Consider the following 26,680-nt stretch of genomic DNA (forward strand, 5'->3'; position numbering starts at 1 on the left):
TTGTACCGCAATGGACAAGATTGTTTCCATGGGTGAGGCACGGCTAAATGTCAGCACCAAAGAAAAATAATGAAATATGAAAATAGTCAAAAATTTCTCCACACACAAATTTCAAAAAGTGTGTGTGGAGAAGGTTCTGTCAGCTGGGTTCAGTGTCCACAGCAGAATATATGAATTAAAGGCAAAGAAAACTATTGAGTGAAAAGCAAAAGTGAAAAAAACTATTACATCTTTTAAAAATTTCTGAAACGTTAAGAATGACTACCAGGCTTCAACATTTTGATAAAACGAATATATCGTTTTACTTTGTTATTACTTTTGTGATGCATAACCGTCATGATGGGATATACACTTTTTTTTTTGAAGCGCATCCCAGGGATGCACTACTTTCTGGTGGTGAAATGAACTCTGCATGTTACCATGGCACCTGAAATGTGAATCTATGGAGGGTTAATGTTTTGGTTCACACACCGTTAGCATAAGGCTAAACCCTCCTGACATGTAGGCGTGTACACAAATCATGACATTTGATATCATCATGCAAATGCATATTTCCAGCATTGTGTGAAGGTAAATTGACAAAAATCCTAGTAAAAAAACAATATTAATGTCAGTTTAGACTTTTACTATTTTATTCAAGTATTCCCTTTCTCCTGTCACCGTAATGCTTCAGTAAACCTATTTGGGGAAGTAAAATAATCAACCAGCGTGAATAATGTTGTGTTCTCAGGAGGGATTTGGGGCAAATCATTCATCTTGATATGTAGTTCTTGCAGGATAATAATATTATGTGAAATGAAGACGTTAAAATCAAATGTGCCTTCACACCTCAGACAGTTAACAGGATGAAGATTTACACTAACTCACATTTTAACTGATACTGAAGACCAGCTTGAGCTGTGGAGGAACAGTATCCACCCCTGACAAAGAAATCCATTCATTGAAACCAAGCCCACACTGAGCATTATGGGTAATGTAGTCAGTACATCATTGTATTTCTGGCCCAGTATCTTTATTCCCTTCTGGGCTTCTCATGACTTCTGCCAACAACCCCGGCTTTGTCTCTCCATCCCAGTTACATCCCAGTTCTCCCAGTCAGGTCTCCACTGAGAATCAGCGCTTGCGTCACGCCTTTCAGCAGATGGAGAAGAGGCTGAGGAGGGGGGAGGGTATGAGCAAAAGGGGAGGGGGCAGAGAGCTGTATCCCTCCTCCCATGCCTGAGCATCAGCATCCCTTCTACGACAGCCTTCGTCACCGGAAAACAACGAGGAAGACGATCGCACACTGGAACTGAAATCAAAAAATAGCTCTGCAGACACCTTTTCTTCTTCTCCAGCAGACGTTCATCCACAGATAATTCCACAGCGATCCTCCCCCCCTCAGATAGAGGCATCTGAAAGCCCCCCGAGGCAGGAGGAACGCTCCAGACATGATCTGAGAGGCAGGAAGCCATCGGATTCTCTCCAGACATGGGAAACCAGGAGGCGAAGCAGAAGAAGGCTGCAGCGTCGGGGAATGGAAGCTACCCCTCACTGGACGAAGGATGGAAGGAGGCAGGGGGGGACGCGGCTAAAAAAGGAGCCAGGAAACTTGGTAAACATGGAGGTAAAGGGGCAAACAGCGGTGGAGGCGGAGGGGGGGGGGTGCATGGCACCGGCTTAGGGAAGAAGAAAAACAAATGTGAAGCCAAGTCTTCTGTTTTCTCCATCCGGAAGAGAAAGTGTAACCTGAAGGAGAGAGGAGACGCGTGCTCCTCCGTCAGCGGCTCCAGGGAGGACGTTCTGTCTCAGGACCAGCAGGACGGCGCCAAAACACCGGACAGGTCTGCAGATGAGGTGGGACAGTCAGACACCGAGGCGGCTTTCCCCGAGAAGGGAAAGGAGACACGGGATGGGAACCGGGGGGGACAGACGCAGGAGAAGACGCTGACAGCGGCGACACCCCCCACGGAGGACGGGGGGCAGAAGGGGGGCAGCTCCGGCTCGGACACGGACATCTACAGCTTCCACTCCGCTGCAGACCACGAGGATCTGCTCGCAGACATCCAGCTGGCCATCAGGCTGCAGCACCAACACGGGGGGGTCAGCTCCGTGGTGGAACCTCAGACAGGGGGAGGGGACCATTTGAGCTGGGGGTCAGGAGAGAGGACCAAACAGAGTAACGGAGGTGTTAAGTTGACCCCCCCTGAGGTGCTGGACCTGACCCCGGAGCTGGAGCTGGGGTCTGACGCCCTGTCCTTCCTGGAGACAGGAAGTCTCTGTGCCCCCGTCAGACACGTGTCCCACCCGGCGACGCTAAACATCCCCTTCAGCACAGACGGGATGGAGAAGGACGAGAAGGGGGGGGTGGAGGAGGATCCTGAATCAGAAGGGATGGGGGGGCAGAGGGAGACGGACAGAGAAACCACTCTTTGTGTTGCCACGGGCACAATGGACCAGCATGCTCTGCTGCAGCGGCCCCCTCACATCGCCATCACCATGGCTACTACTGGGGGGGCAGCGGTAAGCCCGGTCACCGTGGCAACCAGTGGCAACAGCCTCCCTGAGCTCACGTTTGAAAGTACCGGGGAAACCTCGCAGGACGGGAGCGAAGGGGGGGTCGAGAGAGAGGCCGACGTGGATCTGATCGATCCAAATGATCAAAGCTGCAGAACCAGACCCGACCCCCCCGCGCAGCTCTCAGGTACTGGGTCTGAAGGGGGTTTGTGTCGGGGGCGTTTGGGTACCAGTGCAGAGTCCCTGGAGGACGACCTGAGCGCTGGATCAGCCCCCGTCGGCACCGGCGTCTGTCCCTTCAGTGACCCCTGCAGGAGGAGCAGCGTGTGTTTCACCCCTCTGCCCCCCCAGGACAGCCCCACCACCAGACGCCTCCTCAGGCCCACCCACTCACCTTCGAGCCCCGTGGTGAAACCCTACCCCCCCATCTTCCCCTCCTACATCAAGACGACCACCAGACAGCTCAGCTCCCCGGGACAGTCCCCGGCCCTGTCCCCCTCCCACAGCCCCCGCTCCCGGCGCCGAGCCCAGTGTCACCCCCACAGGTATCTGTGGTGTGGTCGTGTTCCATGTTCCACAAGCTGAGTGTTCTTTGTAGGCAGATGTCGGTCGGGTTTGACTCGTAACGCTCCTCCATCGTGAATGGTTGTCATGGTGATGATCATGTTCTCGTTTTTTTTGACGGAAAAGTTGACACAACGTGACTCAGATTTAAACATGTCATTCAGCTCATTTCTTTCCAGACGTGTTGTTGAACGTAAAAATGAAGGGCTGACGGTAGAAGACTTCATACATTAAACGTCACGTTTCCCTGAGATGTGTTTCACATGTCGTTTAATAAGCGCTAATAACAATCTGAGATATGAACCATCATTTATGTCACAACTGGAACCCCACTAAAATCTTGTTTCAATGCAGGTAGAGTTCCCAGACTCCTACCTCCGTTGTCCAGTTTGTTCCAGAGTTTGACACCAGTAAAAGATCATGAAGATGTTTTCAGTCTAGTTCCTGCTTCTTCCTCTCAGCTGGTAGCTGGATTCATCAATCTGAATTTGTGCTCATATATTTTGTGGTAAACAAGTATTGGCTGCTTTATACATAAGTTGAGCAGTTTTATAGCTGATGATGTCATGTATTTTCAGTCGTTTAGATTTAATGAATAATTGATCTGTGTGAGCTCTGTGATGAGCAGTGTGGATCGTTCTTCTGGCTCTTTTCTGGCTCAAGAACAGGTTGTAAACTACTTTTGTATGTGTTTCTACTCCTTCTGGTAGTTTCCACCAGAGACGGTATCACCAGTAAGTCAAGTGAGTCAGGTGTTCGAAACAGCCTCTCTGCTTTGGTCGGCTAACAATCAGAACCGCTTCATGTCTTCATGTGTGTTTGATGCCTGGAGATGAACTCTGAGTATTGATATGAGAATGAGGGTAAAGCTATGACAACCTGAAGAAAAATAAGAAGAAATGCACTTTATTGATCCTGCAGGAGATTATATTTTTTCATTCATGATGTTTTTGTTCGTATATATCCTGGGTAAAGCATTCTGACCAGGTCCTCATCCATGCAGTGGTCCTTCAGAACTTTAATTTGTTTGAGCGTTCTCCTTAGAATGAAGCTCTGATCATGGTGTGTGCTGACAGGATGCTGGTGGAGGACCACGGCCGAAGGCCGCGCTCACGAAGCCTCGCTGGACCGCTGAGCCGTTCAGCCGACTGGACAGAGGAGCTGGAGAGGAGGATGAGGACCAGAGAGGATGGAGGATCAGGAGGTTCTGGAGATTACCTGATGGGGTACAGGGGGGGCAGCCAGCCCCTCTGTGCCACCAGGAGGTCCTCCTGTGGACAGGTCTCCTCCTGTGGCTTCCAGGACGTCTTCACAGGTTGGCAGAAAAGACTTTTATTTTCCTGATTTCCATCTTAATTATTAATTAACTGTTAATTAAGTTAATTAATTGATAATTAGTCTTAAATTGCTTTATTCACACTAAATGAATGTAGTTTTACTTTGGTGGATTGAGCTTGTTTTAATGCAGCTCACCATCACATTTTATTCTTATTATCGTTCGTGAGCTTTTCAAAGGATTGATGGATTGATCAGTTAAAAATATCACCGTATGGACAGGTGTTGTTCAGGTGACTGGGTTTTTTAACTAGAACATTTATACAGGTTGTGCTCTGAGTGGGCGGGTGGAGAGTGCAAATCAAAACCAGTTCAGTTCAGAAACCAGATTCTCTGTGAGGGCAGATCTTAAATCTGTTGTTAGTTACTGATGCTGACCATCGTCAGCGTAAATCGGTTTTACATTCATGAAGTCCTCGTGGTTCCTGAGGACTCCCCTTCTCACGTGGTGCACGTGTTGTTTCCATCTCTGTCTGTCCAGGTCGGACCCTCCTGGAGAAGTTGTTCCTGCAGCAGCAGCATGAGGAGCCAGAGGAGGCTGAGAGGCTCTGCTCCAGGATCCTGGCCATGGGCCTCCTGCTGCCTTTCACGGACTGCTTCAGGGAGCCGCTAGGGGGCAGCACCGGCCAGATCCCCTCCACAGCGTCTGCTAAGTTTGATGTATGTAGTCTGATGTATGTAGTCTGATGTATGTAGTCTGATGTATGTAGTCTGATGTATGTAGTCTGATGTATGTAGTCTGATGTATGTAGTCTGATGTATGTAGTCTGGTGTATGTAGTCTGATGTATGTAGTCTGATGTATGTAGTTTGATGTATGTAGTCTGATGTATGTAGTCTGATGTATGTAGTCTGATGTATGTAGTCAAATTCACATAAACATTTGTTCCTTACATATTATTTGTATATATTTTTAAAGTAAATTCACAATTTTTTGTTTACTATTCATGAAGTCTGTCAAAATTTTTTTGCACATCTGCAAATAGGTAAACCAGCATCTGTGGTTGTGGCTTTGTAAGTTTTTAATAAGTAAATTAAAATGTTTAAATTATCTCTCCAGGACAAGCCTCTAGAAACATGGCAGTACAAATACAACTTAGTCCACTTTATCATGCAATGAGATATTTGTTGACTTTACATAGTTTCAAAGTTGTTGGTAATCCAGGTTTTGTTCTGTACCTGCACAAAGATGCACATACGTCCTACAGTTTGCCTTACAGACTTCTGAAATGAGTGTAATTTATTTTCCCAGCACGACCAGCTTTATACCTGGGCAGCGGTCAGTCAGCCGACTCACTGCCTGGATCCTCTGGATGGGAAACTACCAGGACAGCTGAAGGGCCCCTGGCCCCCAGCCCGGCTCGACACAGACAATAATAATGGACTCAAATCCACAGAGGCAGGTAGGAACCACACTCCCTCTACTGGTATAGATGACAGGAGGGAAAGGACACGCAGCTCAGTAACTGTTCTTTGTGGATAATCACGTTCTTTCCTGGGACAAACAGATACTGTGACACAAAGAAAATAACTTCAGCTAAAACATTTATTAAACTTACAAAAAAGTTAAACTAAGTGAAGGTTAAAAGCTTTGACTAACAGAAGAGAACACTTTAGTTGTTACTTTATAGCTCAGAACTTCTCTCCATCCACTGTAAGGACAGCAGCGCTGCTAACTGTCCTTTTTCTGTCTTTGTCTGAATGGACTTTCTTCATCTTCATGATTTGGAACTGAAGAGGATCCTGGTGAGTAATAATTTCTGTGAAATTTGGCCTGTATATTTGTGTTGACTGGGAGCAGGTGACAGGTGTGGCCCCAGGTGAGTTTGTCAGCCTACATGGGGGGTGGAGTGATGTTTCACTGCAGGCCTGTTCCAGAAAACATCACAATAACAGAGTCTAATGTATTTTGAACAAGATAAAGCAAGATGCTACAGGATACTGTGAAACATGTGAGGTGTGTGTGTCACACACAACACACGCTAACCTGCTCCTGTCTGTCCAGAACACGCAGCCGTCCTGGGTGTGAAGCAACAGCAGAGGGAGAACCAGCAGGTCAGTCGTTTCCACCGCGAACCGTGAGCCAAAGTGTCTGCAGGAGCAGGTTACACACACACACACACACACACACACACACACACACACACACACACACACACACACACACACACACACACACACACACACACACACACACACACACACACACACACACACACACACACACAGTCCATCAGGATGATCCAGGCTGTTGTTGTCGGGTCGAACTCGGATGAGATGCTTTCAAACATTAATAACAATTCTTTCCTGGTTCTCAGCTGAAATGACTCTTGTATGTTCTAGCAGTAATATATCATGGTCTGTTCCCTCACTATCCAGATTGGACCAGTCAAAAACAAGCGCCGCCCACGTTTGACGTTAGTCAGTGAACATTTCTTGGTCTGGTCCACGACACTTCAGTTCTTTACAGTGAAAATGTAACGCAGTACATTTTACAATACTATGAAATACACTGAGCACAAATGTGGAAGAATCTACATTTTAGACTGGAATGTAGGGGGAAGGACCCCCCCGCTACGCCGGGGCTCTCACTTTGATCCCAGCATTCATTTAAAATGTATGCTTATCATATCAAGTACAACATGAGGATAATAACTTTATACTAGTTGGTAATTTGCAACAAATGTGAACTATTTGGAAAGACAAACCACTATAAGATAATACATAGTTAATTAATCTAATTAGACAATACTTTATGAAATTTGTACTTTTCTTCAAATATAATGAATTCTCAGATAAAATGAATTTTCTTTCACAAGAAAACACAAATAGATTTCAGAAATATAGCAGAATACACAAAACAATATGTCTGACGCTTCTCATTCAAATGTGAAGTTTCTTCTTGAGGACAGCAGGGACTGAGGCTGTGGAGAAGGTTGTGCAAAGACTGGATGGTTGTTGGTTGGAATCCCGCTCCTCCAGACGTCTTTGTGTCCACGACGCGTCACACTGCTGTGGGATTGATCGCTGATCACAGGCCGTTGGTGCTGATTGGCTGTCACGTTTCCATCAGTCTGTTTCAGGACAGCTGTGGGTGTAAATGAATGATGAAACCACTGTGAGTCTAGAAAAGCCTTAAATCTCACCCCCCCTGCAGGTGGAGTCTGTGTGTCCCCCCACCAAACTGAAGGAGAAACACGTGAATGTCATCCAGCAGCTGGAACAAACCATAGAGGACCTCAGAACTAAGATCGCTGAGCTGGAGCGACAGCCCCCCCTGCTGGACAGGGACCCCCCTGACAGAGACTGTGGGGGCCAGGAGGACCTGCTGGAGGAGGTGCATGATGCCCACCCCCCCACAGAAACACCTCCACCTCTGGAGGCCAAGTCTGTGCAGACCTCCCCCATGGAGGACAGCTTCCTCTTCAGAGTGCCTTGTGGTGAGCCCCCCCAGGTGAACGGCTTCCTGCAGCCCCCCCCGAGGCAGTGCTCCTGTCAGCTGCAGCCCCCCACGCCCCCACCCCCACCTCCACCCCCCCCAGTTCCTGGTCATACCTCACAGGAACAGACTGGAGCACCCCCCCCTCCACCACCATTACCTGGAAGCTCAGTGCCGGCCCCCCCACCTCCACCTCCATTAGCCCTTGGTTCATCAGCTCCTCCTCCTCCTCCTCCTCCTCCTCCTCCTCCTCCCCCTCCACTCCCCGGTGGCATCGCTCCTCCTCCCCCTCCCCCACCTCCACTGACCAGCGTTCTCGCTCCACCCCCACCCCCTCCTCCTGCCCCCCCTGGCACTATTGCTCCACCTCCTCCCCCACCACTCCCACCACCAGGTGGAGCTCCTCCTCCACCAGGAGCAGTGTGTGTTCCCCCGGCTCCTCCGGGGCCCCTTGGCTCCCTGCCCCCCCCTCTACCACTGGGGTTCTATGCTCTCAGTCTGACCCAAGAGAAACCCCCCAGGAAGGCTGTGGTGGAGCCCCCAAGACCCATGAAGCCCCTCTACTGGACCAGGATCCAGCTGCACACCAAAAAGTAACCGGACCCGCTTTGTTTCACTTACATGTTCTGTTTACATGTGGGGGGGGGGGGTTAAAAGAGCACTGGCGTTGTGCCCAGAGTGTACCCTGCCTCCAGCCCCCTTTGTTTATGTAACAGGATCATGGGCACCGAGGAGTTAAAATATATCGATCAACTCCCTGATCAATAAGCAACTGTTGAGACAAATACACACCATGAGTGGTGACTGAACCTGTAGCGGGTCATGTATGTAGTGTGCTTCATACGTGTGCTGCCTGGGGGTCAACCCCACAGGGGTCGAGGTCAAAGGAGCCCAAACTCCTGAAATCATTTCATCCAGGAAACAAATGATGTCCTATGTTGTTGATCAGTAGCTGCTGTGTAGCAGTGAGACACGTGATCCACAGCACCGGTTTAGGTCCAGTAACATTCACCCAACCGTGTTCATGTTCACGTGCAGCCTGGGGGGTTGTTGGCCTTCTGATTTCTAACAGTCTTCCACATGTGAGCAGACTGAAGTGCTATTATTATTGTGTTAGCACCTTTTTAAGTGATTTTTGGGGCGTTTTGTCTTTAATAGATAGGATAGGGTGTAAACATAAAGGGCTGTGGGATTAATTCTTTATATTAAAACATAAATTAGAGAAATATTGTATTCTTGTCTATAATGGAACAGCCTGATCAGAGAGGGAAATGCATCAGAACTTATAAATATCCAGCTATGAGAAAACAAATGAATTATTTTTGTACAGAGTGAAAGCTGAATGTGATAGAAAAAGGAGTACGAGTACTTCTTTTTTTCAGGTGATGTCTTTACGTTCACATGCGTTAAACTGTTTGCTTGTATCACAGGAGACATGAGAGTCAAACCTCGTACCTCTTTCTGTCATGTTGACTCGGTGTTGAATGTTTTAAACTTTCATATTTTGATGACAGTAAAATATGACCATTTTTAAATCCTGATACTTGACTGTGTTTTTGTGATTGTCAGGGAGCTTCCTTCTTCGTCGGTTTGGGAGAACATTGAGGAACCTGATATAGATTTTGAGGAGTTTGTAGATTTGTTCTCCAAGTCTGCTGTGAAGGAAAAAAAGCAGCCGCTGTCTGACACCATCACCAAGTCCAAGACCAAACAGGTAAACCTGTTTATTTATCACTATTGTCACAACTGTGAGGACAGCAGTAACCAGACTTAAATTTCTGATCCAGTGTTTTTCTCCTTTCTTAAATCTTAAACTTTAAATCTTGTGCTGTTATTGTCGTAAACAAGTTATTCTGGGAGCCTAAACACAATTTTTCAGTGCAGTTAAACCAATTAAAACAACACAACAGCCTTCAGTGACAAAGCAAAGGGTTGTTAGTCCTGACATTCGTGCCTCTACCCCCCACAGCACTGATGTCCTCTGACCAACACTGATGTGATTTTCATGCCCAGTTTTTCTGACGTCTCGTTTGTGTGTTTTGTAGGTTGTGAAGCTTTTAAACAACAAGCGTTCTCAAGCAGTAGGAATACTCATGTCATCCCTACACCTGGACATGAAGGACATCAACCACGGTGAGAATACTGTTCACTAAATATTATTGATGGCTTACACAGAGTGTTACAGTCATGCTCATGTCTTTGGTACACAAGAGAGGAGGAGTAGTGATGAAGGTGCAAAGAATTTACCACACAATGTCTTCAACATAAACTATGAAGAAATGCTATTTGCTTGTTTTAAGCCCGACGTTCATCAGATCACTGGTTTATAATCATGACCAGGCATCTCAAGTCGGCTCAGCTGGTGATTGGACAAATTCAACGTTGAATTTAAATTCAAGTCAAAAGAATCTCTGTTTACGATGACTCACTAGTGACGCTGAGACGCTGTAAATGAGTTGAATTATTCACTCATTGTCTGAACCGCTTTGTCCTCTTACGCGGGTCACAGGGGTTGCTATCCCAGTGGGCTTATGGGTCTGAGGGGGGGGGACGCTCCAGATGCTGCGCCAGCGCTTCACAGAACCACAAGAACGACAATCAGTCACTGACGCACACAGTTTGGTCACCTACATTACATTTAGATTTAACTATGATTAAAGTAGATTATTACTAATACTGTACTGAAAAAGATTGATACCAAAATCCACTAAATGGATTCTAGTTACCAACAAATTATTCTGTAGGAACATTGAGAGGGAGATGGAACCATCATGTGTTTCCTGTTGTTGTTTTTCTTTTTATTGCATGTTTCTCAACATTGTGGAAAAGAATCAATCTATTTAAATGTCTTCCCTGTGTGAAGGATGTGATCACCCATGACCAGACTGAGCTGTGACTTTAAAGAACCATTTCATGCCGGTTTTCTACTGACCGATGTACTTCTTGTTTTTCATCCTCTTCTTCTACCTTCTGCTTTTCCCTAATCAATAAGATTAAAGAACCTTCTTGTTGATTAGAGAGTTTTCTGCTGTGACCTGTGATCTCTTCTGATCTTTAAGCCATCCTGAACCTGGACAATACAATCGTTGACCTGGAGACGCTGCAGGCTCTGTATGAAAATGTGAGCAACACTGTTTTTGTGTGTGTGTGTGTGTGTGTGTGTGTGTGAGTGTGTGCGTGTGCGTGTGTATTTGGTTGGTTGGTTTTGTCACGCTGGTTGGGGTATGGACCCAAATGCAGGACACCGTAGGTAAATCTTTTATCCATAATTTAATCACGACACTCAGGCAGAACAAAACAGAACTACAGGAACAGACTCCAGGAAAACCAAACTAAAGAAACATTTAGTTTGTTTAGGATGAGATTCTTTTCAGTATCAGTAAAATCAGCTTCAGCACTACGCCTAAAAGTGGATTTGGTCTCACAGTTGACGCAAGACTGTATTGTCTCAGAGTACCAATGGTGCTAACGTTGTGGACACACTGTGAGATGTTTCACCTTTCACCTTTCACCTTTCACTTCAAAAGCTTCATAATAACCGCAGTGTCACTGTGTTTTACACAGCATATTATAGAAAAATGTGTAACTTCTACATACAAATTGTAAAGTGGTGTGTTTTGTTTCTAGGAAGGAGGTTTGCTGTGATTTGACCTGGTAATGAACGTAATCAGCATTTGTAACTGCAGCAGTGATTAAAAGAAATATTAGAGTATAACTTTATGCCAAAAGTTAGTAATTATTTGCTCCTTCATGCTCATAAAGAGGAAATTATGTTTGAAGTATCTTTGTCCATGAAACAGTCAGCGTTCTCCTGAAGAACTAAGGATTGGGACTTGCTTGCTAAATCAGTGTGAAGCTTGACTGCCTTTGCTGTGAACTATTGTACTACTATGTGTACTATTGTACTATTATGTGAACTATTGTACTACTATGTGTACTATTGTACTATTATGTGAACTATTGTACTATTGTAATGAATGAAAACAGGTGGAGTCACTCACCTCTGTCTCTCCCCCCAGAGGGCGCAGCAGGAGGAGCTGGACAAGATAGAAAAGCATGTGAAGTCTTCAAAAGACAAGGAGAACCCCAAACCCCTTGACAAACCTGAGCAGTGAGTTGTCCCTCTGTCACACACATTACCCAGTCCCTGATGCAGAGACTGAACCAGACACAGACACGACAGCTTCTGGTTCTTGCTTTGCAGATTTCTCTACCAGCTCTCCTTGATCCCAAACTTCTCTGGCAGAGTGTTCTGCATCCTGTTCCAGTCCAGCTTCTGTGAGTGCATGTCGTCCATAACCAGGAAACTGGACACACTGCAGAGGCTCTGCAAGGTCAGTCACACGTTACAGAAAAACTACAGATCAAGCTCTTTGTCTAGAGGCCTGTGGAGATTGTAGGGTTTGTCTTTGTTGTTGTGAAATGACGAGGTGTCAGGTGGATTATATGAGTCCGGAACAAGGCCCAATCAAGGTTTACTAAGTGAAGCCAATATTTTGAGAGTTGGCCAATGTCTCTGTCTTCCTTTCGCTATTCTTTACAATTACCGGTAACTCCTGCAAAGTACATGGCAAGTAAAACGATTGAAAAATGTAAGACTGATTTCTGATTGCTGAAAAAGGCTTAATCAATAAACACAAAGTGAACTATGGCAAGATCTGTAGCATTTTAAATGATATCGCTGCAAAATTCCCACTCTCATACAAATATACAGGTTCATATAGGTAGTCCTCAACATACAAACATAATGGGTTCCGAGAGGTTGTTCGTAAGCTGAAGTGTTTGGAAGTTATTTATTAAATCTATGATCAACATTTAAATATCATTGCTACTCTAGATAATAATATCATGTTACTGTACAATAAATACAAATAAAAACATATAATCACATTAGAACACGTACGTATAGTTTATTGTCACTCGTAATTCACACAGTTGCTTTGAATTCGGATTAGTTTACGGTAAATATTTTCTTCTCGTAATTTGATCCCCTGACGAGAAGAATACGACACTTGATCAGTGACTCTTGATCAGTTTCTAAGAACATCCAGAACAACAGTCAAATCAAATCAACTTTATGTATAAAGCACTGAATCACACCAGCTGTGCAGTGAAGTTGGGGCTGTAAATGACAGCAGGGGTAAACATTGTAAGAGCCCTAAGAAGAAGAAGAGTTTCAGAGAATTTCAAGAATTTCTAAAAACTTGATTGACTCTTTTTCCTTCATGCTACAGTGATTCTATTTTTATTTCTTTGGCTGCCTTAGCATGCTGTGTGATCTATAACTGAACCATCAAAACAATGTTTTCACACTGGCAGCAGGAACAATCACCCCCCATCACGAGGCTTCATCAGGTTCAACTGACTTCTCTCAAAAAGAGCAATTCTGTTCTGTTTCCCTCAGCAGCAGCTTGTGTCCCTGATTCACACACATCTGATTCACACACATCTGATTCACACACATCTGATTCACACACATCTGATTCACACACATGTGATTCACACACATCTGATTCACACACATCTGATTCACACATGTGATTCACACACATGTGATTCACACACATGTGATTCACACACATCTGATTCACACACATCTGATTCACACACATCTGATTCACACACATCTGATTCACACACATCTGATTCACACACATCTGATTCACACACATCTGATTCACACACATCTGATTCACACACATCTGATTCACACATGTGATTCACACACATCTGATTCACACACATCTGATTCACACACATCTGATTCACACACATCTGATTCACACACATCTGATTCACACACATCTGATTCACACACATTTACACACTCCTCTCCTTCTCTCCTCTGCAGACCTTGCAGGACAGCGAGACAGTGAAGCGGATTCTGGGACTGATTCTGGCCTTTGGTAACTTCATGAATGGTGGGAATCGAACCCGGGGTCAAGCTGACGGCTTTACTCTGGACATCCTCCCCAAACTGAAGGATGTGAAGAGCAGTGTGAGTAAAGACACATAGATGCTGAAACAGATTAAAATGACATCTGCTCTGGTTTCTTAAGATGACAAGACTTCATGTATCTGAGAAACAACAATCATATTTGTAGTTTGCAGTTATATTTGATGCTATATTTATGTACAATCATCAAAATTGGGATGAGAGTTTTAGAAATAAAGAAAAATTTCATTATTATTCCCTCTGTGGGGAAATTCTTTTTTTCACTAGATATAAATTGAAACACTTACAGGCACCAACATGGCCTTTCTGTTTTTAGAGTTTGCGTGTTCTCTCCGTGTCTCAATGGGTTTCATCCAGATACTCTGGTCTCCCCCATCACCAGGACCAACCCTCCATTCTAACCTTGCACTTTCATTGAACCATGTATGATGACAGTAACGCTTCTTAACCTTAAAGAGCAGTAACATGCCTAGAGTAAAAAAATGCATGTTTTCAGCTATAATTCATTCAATAGAATGCTGGAGCTCCTCATTCAGAGTAATAGCTTTTTTGGGTCACAGGCTGCCGGAGCCTATCCCAGCCGACTGGGGGCATGAGACAGGATACACTCCGGGCATAACACCAGTGCCCCTCGGAGCAAATATAGACAGACAAACAGACACACACACATTCACATTTATGGACAGTTTGGGGCTGACTGATTCACTTGAAGTTCATGTTTCTGGAGGTGGGAGGAAGCCGGAGAACCTGGAGAGAACCCCCCAGACACGGGGAGAACATGCTAACTCCACACAGAGCGGGACTTGAACCAGGAACCACCTTGCTGTGCGGCGTCAGCGCTACCCGCTGCACCGCTGTGCCGCCTTTGTTACGACCAATTAAAAATGATAATAATTTACGTTTTCCATGAAGCTGTGGCTGAATTCTCTGGACTGAACTAGTAAACAAACACTAATACTGGAAACAGGAATCAGTTTAAAGTGTAATGATTGTTTTTTTTTCCATTTGCAGGACACCATAAAAAGTCTGTTGTCTTATATTGTGGCTTATTATCTGAGACACTTTGATGAGGTAGGCTTTTTACTTATTATCCTTTAATCTTTTATTTTATCAGCAATGATTGCAGGGGTCATGAAACACTAACAGACATGCCTGAATGTTTTGTGTTTGTCATAATGAGTGTGTATGTCTGTCCGTCACCAGGATGCTGGTAGAGAAACGTGTGCCTACCCCCTCCCTGAGCCTCACGACCTGTTCCAGGCGTCACAGATGAAGTTTGAAGACTTTCAGAAAGATCTGACTCGACTCCGGAAGGACCTGAGAGGTAACACATGCGTGTTACAGATAGAAGGTGCATGCAAACATGACAACAGTTTATGTCACAGCCAGAAATGTCAGTTTGTGGCTTCTGGTGAGTCTTTTTTTAAGCTTTAAGCGTTGCTTCCCCCCAAAAACCTGCATCATCCCCTAAACAGATGGATGAATTTGGGCTATACAAATAAAATTTGATTGATTGACTGACTGATTTCAAACTCCGGGAATCAAGATTCAACTGGCTTTAAGCTGTAATATTTTTACAATATTGTAAATAAAATCTATTATTTACACCAAACTCAAGGAGAATAAACTTATCCATCCACTATTGATGAATATGTTATCCATGCTGTGATACTTATCCGTAGAGACTCTCAGTCATCCAGGTCTGTAATAATACTGTACTGTACTGTAATAATAATGTTTTTATTTATTCAAAATGTTCTTGATTATAATTTATGTCTTATTTAATCAGCATGTACGTCAGAAGTGGAAAAGGTGTGCAAGGTTTCAGACGAGGAACACCTACAGCCTTTTAAAGACAAGATGGACACCTTTCTAGCAGAAGGTAACAAAACACTGACCATCACCCCATGAGAAGTGGGGGGAGTGTGTAGATGACATCCATGGAGGGCAGCACCATGTGGAATCTAACTATAACCATCTAACTGTAACCCTAAAGACACTCGTCTAACTGTAACCCTAAAGACACTCGTCTAACTGTAACCCTAAAGACACTCGTCTAACTATAACCCTAGAGACACTCGTCTAACTATAACCCTAGAGACACTCGTCTAACTATAACCCTAAAGACACTCGTCTAACTGTAACCCTAGAGACACTCGTCTAACTATAACCCTAAAGACACTCGTCTAACTATAACCCTAAAGACACTCGTCTAACTATAACCATAAAGACACTCGTCTAACTATAACCCTAAAGACACTCGTCTAACTATAACCCTAGAGACACTCGTCTAACTATAACCCTAGAGACACTCGTCTAACTATAACCATAAAGACACTCGTCTAACTATAACCCTAAAGACACTCGTCTAACTATAACCCTAAAGACACTCGTCTAACTATAACCCTAGAGACACTCGTCTAACTATAACCCTAAAGACACTCGTCTAACTATAACCCTAGAGACACTCGTCTAACTATAACCCTAAAGACACTCGTCTAACTGTAACCCTAAAGACACTCGTCTAACTATAACCCTAGAGACACTCATCTAACTATAACCCTACAGACACTCGTCTAACTATAACCCTAAAGACACTCGTCTAACTATAACCCTAGAGACACTCGTCTAACTATAACCCTAAAGACACTCGTCTAACTATAACCCTAAAGACACTCGTCTAACTACAACCCTAAAGACACTCGTCTAACTGTAACCCTAGAGACACTCGTCTAACTATAACCCTAGAGACACTCATCTAACTATAACCCTAGAGACACTCGTCTAACTATAACCCTAAAGACACTCGTCTAACTATAACCCTAGAGACACTCGTCTAACTATAACCCTAAAGACACTCGTCTAACTGTAACCCTAAAGACACTCGTCTAACTATAACCCTAGAGACACTCATCTAACTATAACCCTACAGACACTCGTCTAACTATAACCCTAAAGACACTCGTCTAACTATAACCCTAGAGACACTCGTCTAACTATAACCCTAAAGACACTCGTCTAACTATAACCCTAAAGACACTCGTCTAACTACAACCCTAAAGACACTCGTCTAACTGTAACCCTAGAGACACTCGTCTAACTATAACCCTAGAGACACTCATCTAACTATAACCCTAGAGACACTCGTCTAACTATAACCCTAGAGACACTCGTCTAACTACAACCCTAAAGACACTCGTCTAACTATAACCCTAGAGACACTCGTCTAACTACAACCCTAAAGACACTCGTCTAACTATAACCCTAAAGACAGTCGTCTAACTATGACCCTAAAGACACTCGTCTAACTATGACCCTAAAGACACTCGTCTAACTGTTACCCTAGAGACACTCGTCTAACTATAACCCTAGAGACACTCGTCTAACTATGACCCTAGAGACACTCGTCTAACTGTAACCCTAGAGACACTCATCTAACTGTAACCATAAAGACACTCGTCTAACTATAACCCTAAAGACACTCGTCTAACTATAACCCTAAAGACACTCGTCTAACTATAACCCTAAAGACACTCGTCTAACTACAACCCTAAAGACACTCGTCTAACTATAACCCTAGAGACACTCATCTAACTATAACCCTAGAGACACTCGTCTAACTATAACCCTAAAGACACTCGTCTAACTATAACCCTAGAGACACTCGTCTAACTACAACCCTAAAGACACTCGTCTAACTATAACCCTAGAGACACTCGTCTAACTATAACCCTAGAGACACTCGTCTAACTATAACCCTAAAGACACTCGTCTAACTATAACCCTAGAGACACTCGTCTAACTACAACCCTAAAGACACTCGTCTAACTATAACCCTAGAGACACTCGTCTAACTATAACCCTAGAGACACTCGTCTAACTATAACCCTAGAGACACTCGTCTAACTATAACCCTAGAGACACTTGTCTAACTATAACCCTAGAGACACTCGTCTAACTATAACCCTAGAGACACTCGTCTAACTATAACCCTAGAGACACTCGTCTAACTATAACCCTAGAGACACTCGTCTAACTATAACCCTAGAGACACTCATCTAACTGTAACCATAAAGACACTCGTCTAACTATAACCCTAAAGACACTCGTCTAACTATAACCCTAAAGACACTCGTCTAACTATAACCCTAAAGACACTCGTCTAACTACAACCCTAAAGACACTCGTCTAACTATAACCCTAGAGACACTCGTCTAACTATAACCCTAGAGACACTCGTCTAACTATAACCCTAAAGACACTCGTCTAACTATAACCCTAGAGACACTCGTCTAACTATAACCCTAAAGACACTCGTCTAACTATAACCCTAAAGACACTCGTCTAACTACAACCCTAAAGACACTCGTCTAACTACAACCCTAAAGACACTCGTCTAACTATAACCCTAGAGACACTGACTATCTGGCTTATCTGCCACTCTCTCTGTTTTTCTTACCCTGTCCTTATCATCCTTTTATTTTCGACCCAACCGTTCAAGGCGGATGACCACCCTCTAGAGTCTGGGTCCTGCCTGGAGTTTCTTCCTCAATGAGTTTTTCCCCGCCACTGTCGCTTATGTTCTGTTAAAGCGCTTTGAAACGTTTGTTGCCATGATTACGCGCTATATGAATAAAACTTGATTGAATTTGGAAGCATGTAGGGACTTCAGACTGGACCAGTCATTTGTTGAATGTGTGTGAAGACATCTACCAGCTGACCTCATTCACCTTACAAACTCATGCAAAGCCATGTGCCTTTCATGTGTTGGTCCTTTTAAATGACCCACCCAAAAATTATCATGTCCATTTTTGTGTTTATGTCATTGTTGTGCAACACACATCAAGTCCTAGACCCAAAGCAGTCGTTCAGAGCCAAGTCTCACCAGCCGAATCACAGCTGAATTGTCCGAGACACCTGACTGTCATGTTTCAGTGTCAGCCTGTAAGAAGCAGCAACAGAGCTGAAATGTGATCTGATTTGCTGTGTGGGAGGAGAGGGAGGGACTTAAAAGCAATCCTCCCTGTAAGCTGCTCGCATGTGCAATTGCGTACTGTTCGCAAAATCTCAGCGCACAAGAAAATCTATGCAGCGCATAAAATAAAATTCTATATAAACATATTAAATAATATCTAATATTAGACATAATATAATTAAACCAAAAATATTGTTTTCTGCACCATTGTGCATTATAACTCAGTAAGTCTGTCACTGACAGGTGTCCAACCAATGATACGATCAGGGTCACTTATGCTACTCAGCCAGTCATAGCATTGACATTGCTTGCATGCACACTGTCAATGCTGTGTCAAAAACCTAAACAGGGGTCAACCAGCCCTCTCTATAGGCGCGGTGCAGGTTAGCTAGCTAACAACAGTGAGACGGGCTTAAGAAATGCAAATGCTAACCCCTACCTTGGCTAAATGAATGGGCAGCGACACATCCACTCAACAGTCCAACGCAAAAAAGAACTGCTTTTCTTTTAAGTTGGAATGGCTGTCGGAATGTATGCTGATAGAACAAGAAGTGGTGAAACTGGGTGACATTTCTTCGAGTGAGAAAGGTCTACTCCGCAAAACATGCAGTGAAGCCAAAGTAGCAAGAGAGTTTTTGGAGGGAAAAATGTGGACTGAATGAAAGTTGGACTATCTCACATTCAGCAGAAAAGTCTTTTGGAAACTGTTGGAATTTTATGAAGATGCAAAGCGGGACAGGGGATTGGTACATTATTACGGGAGAGACCGACCAAAAACATCGACAGAAGAGAAACGAGCTGTCACACAAAACAAAATCTGACCCCGAGCAAGTTTAAAGGGACAGTAAAGTTAATGTTAAGTGACATATGTGTTGTTCATCATTTTGACAAATAGAAGAAAAAATAAATTTTATATGTGTAGCATCATCCGTTTGGTCAAAAAAGCTTAAAATCTGCGCCGCAGCAGCTTCCGCATTCAGTGGTCACGTCACTGAGGACCAACATGGCTTGGCAGCCATAAGAAACAATGAAATTCTAGACGCGATTAACACCAACAGTATCATGGTTACCTGTGAGGTGGACGGTTGTGTCAACAGAACATCAAGAAGACAGGAAGACAAGGACCTGTGGTTCTTTAGAGTTGTTATTAATTCCACACAGTCCAACAGTAACAAATTGGGGTTAGCTCAATGCTAACATGATATGGAAAATCCCATTGACGGGCTAGCGCGTTTACATAACATACAGTATATGTCACTTAAAATGAACTTTACTGTCCCTTTAAGTACTCACTGACAATATTTTACTTGACATCAAAATGACTGCATCAATGCTGTCAGTTCAACAAGTGTGTGAGTGTACCAGAAAGCTGGGGAAGCAAGAACTATGCCTTTGAATTTGTGAACTCACTCAGTGAGACTATGTGGTGTTAAAAATACACCTTGGCATACCCTGATAGAAGATGAGAGCACAGACATATGAGTATACAAAATGCTTGTCCTATATATTAAATACAGGGAAAATGATGTTGGTCATTTGTCCCAGGTATTAAAATGTTTAAATATTAAGAGTAAAAAGTAAAGTTACCAATTTGAATGTGGTTGTTTCCTGTCATGACTTGTGCTGTGCCTTTCCTTTCCTTGTGGTGTTTGAATTTTCCTCTGGATTGTCCCTCCTCTGTGAGAGCCAGATTGGTTTCCATCTGGCCCCAGTTGTCTACTCTGCCCCGTGTCACCTATCAATGTCTTGTCACTCGGTGTGTTCAGCCTTAGTGATTCCTCATGCCCATTTAATGACATTTTACATAATGTCCCAGCCTGTAAGTGACAAACACTCAAGCCATAGAACTAAAGTCCTGTGTATGTGTTTGGCATCAAATCAAAGGTCATCAGCAGTAACTGACAGCAAAGCCAATGATATCATGGTTCTTCTTCTGATGGACATGTATTGTGTTCTCATTTCATCCTCAGCTAAAAGTGAACTGGAGAGCCTGGAACTTCAACTCAGCAGCACACACCAACTGTAAGAATGTTCTCCATTATACTACATCACTGTCAGCACCATCAGTACCAGAGGATGGGACAGACGGGGGTGTTGTTGTTTTTAACGTATGATGCTCCTGTCTCCTCTTTGGTGACATTATTACTCATAGATGACTCAAGCCTGATCATACAGATGATGACGGTTGGAGACTTGAACATGTGTGACAAAGGTTTTACACATGCTAATATAACCAGTAGTGTGGCAGTAACACAAGCAGGCATTCTGACCTTCAGATTTAACTTAAGTATGCAGTTTTGTCTCTGTAGTACTCATGTTTGGGTGACAAGGAAGGATTCATGAATAAATGTTTGTGTTTTGTCAGGTTCCTTGAACTCACACTGTTCTACGCAGTGAAGCCAAAGGCAGGAGAGAAGGAGGTATCACCCAACACCCTGTTCTGCGTTTGGCACGAGTTCTCCTCAGATTTCAAGGAGCAATGGAAGAAAGAGAACAAAGCCATTCTCAAGGAGAGGTACACTCTTTCTTTCCTTCTTTCTTCCTTTCTTGGTGCATGCTGGAAGGCTGTGTGAGGAGATTTGAGGAGAGTGTGGCATCCTTTTTGCTATTTTCATTCGATTTTTTTGCTTATTTTTTTCTGTCACAAATCAAACAAGACTGGCGTGGGGAACCCAAAAGCACGACAGACAAGGAGGCGGATCACGAGTCTCAAAACGTTTAATTTGATAGGCAGGGTACAGGAACCGGATAAATCACTCCAACAGGCAGACAAATCAGAGGAAAGACAGGCAAACAGGTAGGGTACAAGAATCAGGCAGAGTCAGGCACAGGAGGAACCAAACCAGGCAGGCAGATCCAACAAGGGGCAGGCAAAAGGCAGAGTCCAGAAATCAAAAAACAGGGTCAGAGGTCAGGGCGAACACTGAACAATCTGGCCGAGAACCAATCGCTGAGCTCAGAACATGAAGGGTGGAGTCTGATTAGGGGTGTGGCTGCAGGTGAGTGGGGGAGAAAGCAGGTGAATGGAGTGGAATGATTGTAAGGGTGTCACGTGACAGGTTACCAGCCATTACCCCAAAAATTAAACTGTTCCGGTGTTCTGGATTAAAGTCAAGGCAGATTATCCTGAGATCGCCCTAAATGTATCTTAATCCCTGCTTCCATTTCCAACCTCCTGTCTCTGAAGTGGGATTTTCTGCAGTGACTAAAGAAAACCCAACTGGAGTAGAGCGGACGTCTGAACACACTTCAGGTGTCATTGTCTCCCTTTAACCCAAGATGGGACCGATTCGTTGCAGAGAAAAAAGCTCCTGCTAATTCTCATTATTATTATTATTTGATTGACTTGTTCACCCTTATAAATAGAAATGATCAAGATGTCTCCTTTGAATGCACTGATTGTGAGTCGCTATATTTCAAAATAAACCTCATCTGCGTAGTCATTTGAAGTTTTTTTATTTTAATAAATAATAATATTTCTTTTTAAAAATAATTTCTGTTCTAAAATATGAAACTTTGTTTACAGAGTTGATGATTATTAATTTATGAATTAAGTTGTTTGTCTGTTGATGTCTGCGTTTGACATCAGACCACTGCGGATGATAACTGTCAGACTACAGCTGTCCTGGCATCATTAACAATTATCGAGCAAAAGAACGGCGGTCCGTGAAAATTGGAACTTTGAACCAGAATTTTTTGCCAATCGGTTTGTTCCGAACAGAACAGTGTTATAAAGTTTCCATTTTACGTTTCAATCTTGAATTAACGTTCCTGAACCAGTTAGAACAAAAAAATGTAGTAGGTAGCTTTAGGAATTTTAATTGTAAATTAAGGTAGAGTCTTTCCATTGTTTGTTCTCTTTTTAACAAACAGGTCTACATAATTGGTTTTAAATGCAGAAAAAGTGTATTTTAAAAAATGGAGTGGCAGATGTTAAGTTTCCTTCTGGGCCAAGCAAAAATGGAAATTTATTTAAGCAGAAAAAAAAGGTCAAAGGTTCTGCAGGTACGCAGGTAATTTTAAAACAAATGTGGAAAAAGAATCACGAACTTAAAGAACTTCTGGTGTGTCAAAGATGTCATGTTCTGTATTGTATTTGTTTAGTTTGTATATTATTTCTCTATTTTTATTTAGTTTTGAACGTGAAGTTTGTTGTGCAAATTTCTTTTTCTTTTATTTTTGTATGAGCGTGATTCATTTGTGAATTTAATTTTTGTGAATAAATGTGTTTCAAAACAAAAGAAAACATGTAATTTACTCTTATAACTGCAGGTTAAAGGCAGCGGAGGAATGTTTCCGACAGGCCAAAGAAAAGGCTGCATACAGCATCAAACCCAAACATGCTTCTGGCATCGTAAGTTGACCTCATGTTTGTTTTTGTTGATTAAGAAACTTAAAAGAATATATTTAAGTAAATTACTTGGTTACATGCAACTGACGAAGTGTTAAGATATCTCTAACAGTTTCTGGTGAATCCCTGGATTAACAATTTACAATAAGTACGAAGTAACTTACAACTTTTTTGGACTCGCGAAAATCACCGAGCGATAACAAACTCTATCTCTCGCTAGCGAGAGAAAAAGCCGACGGAAATAGCTGAAGTGACCCGAACGCTCCCGATCATTAAATATGCACTCGGGTCATGACCTCCTCTCGTCCAATGAAAAACAAAAATATTCTATTTTTACAAGCTGAATTGGTCTGTGAGGGGGGTGAGGACGATCGATCGAAAGAAATGAAGAATCCAGTGTTTTCTAGTAGAGTTTGTGTTAAAGTCCTCATTAATAAACAAATGGTGAATGCTGAGAGGGCGGGGGGGGGGGGGGAGTGGTGACAGACCGATCAGAAGGTCAATGACAGATATTATCAATACTTGTTTGTAGTCTTAGACTTTTGTTCCCTCTGACCAGCAGGAATAACCAGCGATGATGTAAATGTGTTTTCACCTCACTTGATGTTTTATATGCCTTTTTAGATTGAAATGAAAAATCATGTTATTAAATTAAAAAAACTAAACTAAACTATGTCATACCAATGGTGTTGGTGGGGGTCAGAGTTCAAATGTCTTCTAGTCTCAGTAAACTACCAGTAAACACTGAGTAATATTTAGTCTGACTGTATCTTCACAGAGTGAATGAAAGTTTTCAATGGTTGAATCTCACATTCATTCCTGCATAAAGTAGGACAGAAATAAAGAGAGTTCAGCTCCAGCTGCTGGCTTTAGGGGGTTTTTGGAGGGAAACTGAACACAAGATTGTGCTTTTGTTTTATTCAACTTTATGAACTGCTGATGATAAACCAGCTGTCACTGATTGATGTAATCCAGGATTGTCAAACTCATTTTCACTGAGGGCCACCTCAGCATAATGGCTGTAATCAAAGGGCCAGATGTAACTAATAAATGTAACTAAATGTAACTACTCCTTAATGTAACTAATAAATGTAACTAAATGTAACTCAGTGTAATGTAACTAAATGTAACTACTCCTTAATGTAACTAATAAATGTAACTAAATGTAACTCAGTGTAATGTAACTAAATGTAACTACTCCTTAATGTAACTAATAAATGTAACTAAATGTAACTCAGTGTAATGTAACTAAATGTAACTACTCCTTAATGTAACTAATAAATGTAACTAAATGTAACTCAGTGTAATGTAACTAAATGTAACTACTCCTTAATGTAACTAATAAATGTAACTAAATGTAACTCAGTGTAATGTAACTAAATGTAACTACTCCTTAATGTTAAATAACTGAATTTCTGACTGATTCTAGTTCCAAACATTACAGTTAGACAGAAAAAACATGTTTGTTTGTTTCTCTGTTCTAACATAAATCCTTTTCATTTGTCAGGTTATTAAACCCACAGAACTCCATCAATCAAGGATCAAACTATCAATCAATAAAGAAAAATAACATCAGACACAAGTTAGGACATTAACTTTGTTCATGTTTAGTCAGAGTTAAAAAGTGCTGAACTACTGAATTGTGGGAAATGTAGTTTTGGTCAAATCACACTTTTGATCTATTTATTTTTAGACACTGACCTTTTATGCCTTTGCGGGCCAGAATAAATGATATGGTGGGTCACATTTGGCCCCCGGGCCGTGAGTTTGACACATGTCATGTAATAGAAAAGAGAGTAGAACATTGCATAAATACATGTCATAACAGACTCAAGAAAGCAAGACTTAAGTCAATTTTTTTTATCTAAAGTTTTTTTTTTTTTTTTAATCATTTCAAATTAAATTTGAGTCGGTCCATTCTTCGTACATCTGTAGATACAAGAGACCTTTCATGAGCTTTGACAGGCATGATAAGTGAAAGCATGACAGCACACAGACAAGTCACACAAACTCCAAAAGAGCTCACTAATAGACCTTTACTCCTCTACTTTTAACTTATTTCCTCAGCAGTAATACTAAAGTAATGAACTTCTGTCATGCAGTCAGAAAAACAAAACAAAACTGGTGAAGGTTATATGCACTGGCGTCTGTGATGATTGTGAGACATCATGTAAAACTGTCTTTTAAGTTCTCTATTCTTCATGTCACTTTTAACACCAATATCCTGAAGAAGTGTTCTGCACTCAGGCTGTGTGTTGTGTCCTTTCCACAGAAAGCCAAACTAGGCATGAAGATTTGACTGGTTCAACCTGAATTGCCTGGTTTCTTGACTGTGGGTATCAGCAGTGAGTCAAAGAGTACGAAGAGGAGATGACAACTTAAATGTGAACACGTTTATATGTATCTGAGCCTACCATGGACTATTTATTTTTACAGTGAAACATGTTTTGCTGCACTGTCAGTTGTCTAGTAACAACACGGCCACTGAAGGATGCTGCTGCAGTTCATACATTATGTACAGTATATATTTGCTGAAATAGAATGAAATGTCTGTGCAGCATCTGTGAGAACATCGCTAAAATAACAAATGTGTCGCTGAGCGGCAGATAGGTTGAGAACAACAGTATTCCTGTACTGCTGGCATTAGCAAATAAGAGTATTAATGCAGTTGTACATCTTCAGAGATTGTGATGCTGCATTCAGGATCAAATGTTTTTCTGTCTTTACTTAAAGGAGGCATGCACTGGCTATTGTTCTGTGTTACAACCAGTGCAATGTTTCCTGTGAATTGCATGTGAGTTTGAATCCAGGTCCCAGCTAGCAACACTGAAAAAGACAACAGACACCCCCCCATGTCATACATGGTAATGACAAGGTTGAAACATCGAGTCTACATATTAAATTCAATCATTCAAATCCATTTGTCTACTGTATATAATAATGTAAGTATTTCCTTGTGACAATTGAGTTCAGTGTTATTTATATGGCACCAGATCATAACAAAATATTATCTCAAGGTTCCAGCTACAGCAGGGAAAAACCTACAGGGAAATATCTAGTCCAACTTGTTCCACATGGACAAGCACTTTGGAGATAGAGGTAAGGAAAAACTTCCCTCTAATAGGTAGAAACTTCAACCAGAACCAAAGACTAATAGTGGGCAGTCATCTGCCTTGAGAGAGAGAAATAGGGTGTCCGTGATATAGAGAATAAAATAAATACAATAAAAAAATAAACAATGAAAGTAATAAGGGTATGGATGGGTATAATACTGCACTGATAAATTAATTTTAACATGTTATCTATTGGATATGGTATAAAAATATTTGATGGAATGAAGGTGAGTGAAAATAAAAATAATTGACGAGAAATATTAATAGTGTCACCTGCAAAAATGTCCCCCTGTAACATAAAACAAACCACGTCTCTACAGTCTGTGCCACCCTATCTAGATCTTCTAAACTCAATTTTTTGTTTAAATATGTAACAAACGGGCAGAATCTAATGTTGCTGAACGTCCTGTTCTTCTATGCGTCAAATGATCTTATGCACACTCCATGTTCAT

General features: G+C 42.5%; 1 protein-coding gene across 1 annotated transcript; it reads left to right on the plus strand.

Annotated features, from left to right (window-relative positions):
• Positions 1-1,275: 1,275 nt before the first annotated feature.
• On the plus strand, positions 1,276-26,002 carry fmn2b (formin 2b). The gene is made up of 19 exons (XM_068306107.1): positions 1,276-3,041; positions 4,137-4,375; positions 4,877-5,055; positions 5,647-5,797; positions 6,400-6,449; positions 7,552-8,426; positions 9,403-9,547; positions 9,879-9,966; positions 10,893-10,954; positions 11,853-11,944; positions 12,038-12,167; positions 13,685-13,831; positions 14,801-14,860; positions 14,993-15,113; positions 15,579-15,671; positions 20,735-20,786; positions 21,130-21,279; positions 23,037-23,118; positions 25,388-26,002. The coding sequence occupies exons 1-19, from the start codon at positions 1,471-1,473 to the stop codon at positions 25,412-25,414; spliced, it is 4,314 nt and encodes a 1,437-aa protein (XP_068162208.1). The 5' UTR covers positions 1,276-1,470; the 3' UTR covers positions 25,415-26,002.
• The last annotated feature ends 678 nt before the right edge of the window (positions 26,003-26,680 follow it).

The sequence above is a fragment of the Antennarius striatus genome, chromosome 21 (genome assembly GCF_040054535.1).
Source record: "Antennarius striatus isolate MH-2024 chromosome 21, ASM4005453v1, whole genome shotgun sequence".
Taxonomy (NCBI): Eukaryota; Metazoa; Chordata; class Actinopteri; order Lophiiformes; family Antennariidae; genus Antennarius; species Antennarius striatus.

Excerpts from the sequence above, each read along its gene's own strand:
- fmn2b (XM_068306107.1), top strand. The coding sequence starts at position 1,471 with ATGGGAAACCAGGAGGCGAAGCAGAAGAAGGCTGCAGCGTCGGGGAAT. Across the intron at positions 10,955-11,852 it reads TGCAGGCTCTGTATGAAAAT|AGGGCGCAGCAGGAGGAGCT; the intron begins GTGAGCAACACT and ends CTCTCCCCCCAG. Across the intron at positions 23,119-25,387 it reads CCAAACATGCTTCTGGCATC|AAAGCCAAACTAGGCATGAA; the intron begins GTAAGTTGACCT and ends TCCTTTCCACAG.